Source organism: Borostomias antarcticus (genome assembly GCF_949987555.1).
Source record: "Borostomias antarcticus genome assembly, chromosome: 15".
In the NCBI taxonomy this organism is placed as follows: Eukaryota; Metazoa; Chordata; class Actinopteri; order Stomiiformes; family Stomiidae; genus Borostomias; species Borostomias antarcticus.
In genome coordinates this window covers 10,837,194-10,842,193 of record NC_140248.1, presented here as the reverse complement: position 1 = coordinate 10,842,193, position 5,000 = coordinate 10,837,194, and the positions used below count along the sequence as shown (strand labels likewise).

The window sequence follows — 5,000 nt, the reverse complement described above, 5'->3', positions numbered from 1 at the left end:
CAACACAGCACACTTATGCACAGACACACCCCACACATATACAGTACACTGTTCCCTTTAAGGCAAATGCACACACACACACAAATGCACACACACGCACACACACAAATGCACACACACGCACACACACAAATGCACACACACACCCACATGCACACACACACACACACACACATACGCACACACACACACAGTGAGAATGTAGTCCTGTCATATCAGGAGTCAGGACAGTACACAGGGCAGTAATTCAGTGAGACTGAGCCCTTCACACTAACGCCAACATCACTCACTGTCAGAGAGAGAGAGAGAGAGAGAGAGAGACAGACAGAGAGAGACAGAGAGAGAGAGAAAGACAGAGAGAGGGGTATACCGAAAGAGAGGTAGAAAGACTAGTAAACAGAGAGACTGAGGTCAGTATAGGGTTTTAATACTGTAATACAATAACAGAGAGAGAGAGGATGAGAGAGATACAGCATGCTGGCAACAGAGAACAGAGAGGAGCAGGGAAGGAGGGATGGAGGAGCAGGGAAGGGGGGATGGAGGAGCAGGGAAGGGGATGGAGGAGCAGGGAAGGAGCGATGGGGGAGCAGGGAAGGAGGGATGGGGGAGCAGGGAAGGAGGGATGGAGGAGCAGGGAAGGAGGGATGGGGGAGCAGGGAAGGAGGGATGGAGGAGCAGGGAAGGAGGGATGGAGGAGCAGGGAAGGAGGGATGGAGGGCTAGAGCAGAGCCAGGCTTTGCCAGTGGGCACATCATGGCAGCACACACTGTGACTCTGACAGGGCGAGGGGGGGTTGGGTGGCACAGCCATGCCCCCCAGCACACACCACCAGCTGCCTTATTGCTCAGTGACATTTACACACGCATACACACACACTCACACACTCACACAAAACCGGACAGAGATGCGAAGAGATGTCTCCAGCTGCTTTTTTAATGAGTGCCTGAAACTGACTGAGTCTCCAGGACTGATTGCAGTGCTGTTTGTTTATCCCTGTGTGTGTGTGTGTGTGTGTGTGTGTGTGTGTGTGTGTGTGTGTATGTGTGTGTGTGTCCGTGTGTGACTGTGTGTGTGTGTGCGTGTCTGTTTGTGTGTGTGTCTGTGTGTGTGTGTGTATGTGTGTGTGTGCGTGCCTGTGTGTGTGTGTATATGTGTGTGTGTGTGTGTGTGTGTGTGCGTGCCTGTGTGTGTGTATGTCTGTCTGTGTGTGTGTGTGTCGGCCTCCTCCAGACCCCCTGAGGGTGACGCTGTCCCCTAAAAGCCTGAAGACGGGCATCAGCAGCACCCTGTTCTTCACCTGCGCGGTGGAGGGCTCGCCGGAGTACGCCGTCACCTGGTACCGCAACACGGAGCCCATCGTGCCGGACCAGCACATCTCCATCCAGGGGCCCCACAACGACACGCTCCAGATCACCTCCGCCCAGAAGAGCCACTCAGGGGCCTACCAGTGCTTTGCCTCCCGCAAGGGCCACACCGCACAGGACTTCTCCATCATCCTGCTAGAGGGTACGGACAGGGGGGAGAGGAGAGGAGAGGAGAGGAGAGGAGAGGGAGGAGAGAGGACAGGGGAGGGGGAGAGGAGGGAGGGAGAGAGAGGTGGAGAGGAGGGAGGGAGAGAGAGGGGTGGCAAGGAGAGGAGAGGAAGAGAGAGGTGGAGAGGAAGGAGGGAGGGAGGGGGAGAGGGGAGGGATGTGCAAGGGGGGGGTGGAAGAGGAGAAGTGGGGGGGAGGTGAAAGACGTGCCGGAAGATCCTCCGAGACCTCCGAGGTCTCCTCTGTGAGCCGCAACGAGTCAGAATGCAGACCCACGGCTTCTGTGACGATGTCGCTACATCCATCCCTCCCTCCCCCCCCCCCCCTCTCTCCTCACTCCGCAGACGGCACCCCTCGAATCGTGTCCTCGTTCAGCGAGCGCGTGGTCAACCCCGGCGAGCCCTTCTCGCTCATGTGCGGCGCCAAGGGGGCCCCGCCCCCCTCCATCACCTGGACGCTGGACGACGAGCCGGTGGCGCGCGACTCCGCCTACAAGACCAGCCAGTACACGCTGTCGGACGGGCTGACGGTGTCGCACGTCAATGTCAGCAGCCCGCACATCCGCGACGGAGGGGTGTATCGCTGCGCCGCACGCAACTCGGCCGGTAGCGCCGAGTACCAAGCGCGCATAAACGTAAGAGGTGCCTGTCTACTTTTCAATATACACGCACCCCACACACCCCGCACCCATACACACACACACACACACACACGCACGCAGGGGAGAGAGGTGTAGATCACATGCGCAACACACACACACCTACAGTACATGCACCTACATGCCTTACAGTGACACAAGCACACACACACACACAAACACACAGACTAGAATAGTTTAGGCAGGAGAATGACAGACTTAGACTTTTACCTCGTCATCGGTGGTAGCTCTCTGTCTACCTCTCTCTCTCTCTTTCTCTCTCTCTCTCTCTCTCTCTCTCTTTCTCTCTCTCCCGCTCTCTCTGTCTCCCTCTCCCGCACTCTCTCTCTGTCTCTCTTTCTTTCTCTCTCTGTCTCTCTGTGCCTCTCTTTCTCTCTCTCTTCCTGTCTTTCTCTCTTTCTCTCACTCACTCACTGTCTCCCTCTCTCTCTCGCTCTGTCTCCTTCTCTCCCTCTCTCCCTCTCTCCCTCTCTCTCTCTTTCTCTCTCCCTCTGTCTTTCTCCAAATAGTTTTGTTCTTGCTGTGTCTGTCTCTCTCTGCTGTGTATGTGCTACTCTGTTTGTTTCTCTCTGTGGCTTTCTTCATCTGTCCAATTCTGCTGTCACCCAGCCCTTTGGACAGTGTTACCGAGGGTAACGTAGAGTCAAACACACACAAACACACGCACACACGCACAAATCACTTAGAGACACAAAATTGACAGGCAAAAATAAATAAGAAATATCTTCAGTCCGATTTAGCGAAGGGAGCATCACTAACCTCTCCCTCTACCCCTCAACCTGCCCCGATCACTCTCTCCCCAACCTTTATCTCCCCCCCCACCCCCGCTGCTATGTCCTCCTCTCTCTCCTCTCTCTCTCCTTCCTCCTCTCTCTCTCCTTCCTCCTCTCTCCTCTCTCCTTGCTTCCCCCTCCTTCCTCCTCTGTCCTCTCTCCTTGCTTCCCCCTCCTTCCTCCTCTGTCCACCTCTCCTCTCTCCTTCCTCATCCCTCCTCTCCCCTCTCTCTCTCTCTTTCTCTTCTCTCCTCTCTCCCCTCTCTCTCCTCCCTCCCCTCCCTCTCTCCTCGATACCTCCAGGTTCTCCCAGTATCAGGGCCATGCGTGACATCACGGCGGTGGCAGGGAGGAACACCTTCATTACGTGCCGCGTGATTGGCTACCCCTACTACTCCATCAAGTGGTACAAGGACGGCGTGGTGCTGCCCGACAACCACCGGCAGGATGTGTTCGAGAACGGGACCCTGCGGCTGGATGACGTCCAGAAGGGAATGGATGAGGGCACCTACCTGTGCAGTGTGCTCATCCAGCAACAGCTGTCCATCAGCGAGACGGTCCACGTCACCGTCAAAGGTAAGGGAGGGGTCCCAGAGGGCTAGGGAGGAGGGAGGGAGGGGTCCCAGAGGGCTAGGGGGGAGGGAGGGAGGGGTCCCAGAGGGCTAGGGGGGAGGGAGGGAGGGGTCCCAGAGGGATAGGGGGGAGGGAGGGAGGGGTCCCAGAGGGCTAGGGAGGAGGGAGGGAGGGAGGGAGGGGTCCCAGAGGGCTAGGGAGGAGGGAGGGAGGGAGGGGTCCCAGAGGGCTAGGGAGGAGGGAGGGAGGGAGGGGTCCCAGAGGGCTAGGGAGGAGGGAGGGAGGGAGGGGTCTCAGAGGGCTAGGGAGGAGGGAGGGGTCCCAGAGGGCTAGGGGGGAGGGAGGGGTCCCAGAGGGCTAGGGAGGACGGAGGGAGGGGTCTCAGAGGGCTAGGGAGGAGGGAGGGAGGGGTCCCAGAGGGCTAGGGAGGAGGGAGGGAGGGGTCTCAGAGGGCTAGGGAGGAGGGAGGGAGGGAGGGGTCTCAGAGGGCTAGGGGGGAGGGAGGGAGGGGTCTCAGAGGGCTAGGGAGGAGGGAGGGAGGGGTCTCAGAGGGCTAGGGAGGAGGGAGGGGTCCCAGAGGGCTAGGGGGGAGGGAGGGAGGGAGGGGTCTCAGAGGGCTAGGGAGGAGGGAGGGAGGGGTCTCAGAGGGCTAGGGAGGAGGGAGGGAGGGGTCTCAGAGGGCTAGGGGGGAGGGAGGGAGGGAGGGGTCTCAGAGGGCTAGGGGGGAGGGAGGGAGGGAGGGGTCTCAGAGGGCTAGGGGGGAGGGAGGGAGGGGTCTCAGAGGGCTAGGTGGGAGGGAGGAGTCCTAGAGGTTTAGGGGGGTCCCAGAGGTTTAGGGGGGAGGGACCTCGTTACTCATCGAAGTGAAGACAGTTTTCGAAAGATGAAAGCCTTTTCTCCGAGATGGCTACAGTTGCAGCCCCCACCTTTTATATAAAAAGCAAAAAAAATTGCACTTAAATAGCACATATTACCGATATCCATAGCCTGGCTTCGCGACCCTGATCACGTGATCTCACATGCTGTTTCTCTATCATGGAGAGAGATCACGTGATCAGGGTTGCGAAGCCAGGGCAACCTGGACCAGGGCTAGGGGGAGGGATACTGGATCATAGTGATGTTGCTAGCCATGCAGACGGACAGTGTTCATATCACGGTGTTAAATGCATCTAGGTCTGTATGTCTGTGTGTATGTGTGTGTGTGTGTGTGTGTGTGTGTGTGTGTGTGTGTGTGTGTGTGTGTGTGTGTGTGTGAGGTGGTGGAGTGTGGCTGCAGTGGCGCGGTGTGAGAGTATACGTATGTGTACGCGTGTGTGTGTGTGTCTCTGATTTAATTAGATGAATCGTAATGAGGCCCAGATTAAATCCCCCAGATGTCTCAGCTGTAGCAGCCCCCTCCTCCCCCTCCCGAACCCACCCACCCACCCACCCTCCACCTCCGCTACCATGGCAACGGCATGACTT

At 57.8% G+C, this 5,000-nt stretch overlaps 1 protein-coding gene across 1 annotated transcript in view; it reads left to right on the top strand.

The window, feature by feature from the left end:
• LOC311318541 (cell adhesion molecule DSCAML1-like) overlaps positions 1 to 5,000 on the top strand; it is a gene marked incomplete at both ends in the record, with an annotated part of 57,941 nt that overhangs the window by 31,200 nt on the left and 21,741 nt on the right. Inside the window, 3 exon segments of the mRNA XM_084449889.1 lie at positions 1,231 to 1,506; positions 1,877 to 2,173; positions 3,267 to 3,539. Of these exon segments, the coding sequence (XP_084306015.1) occupies positions 1,231 to 1,506; positions 1,877 to 2,173; positions 3,267 to 3,539 (846 nt within the window).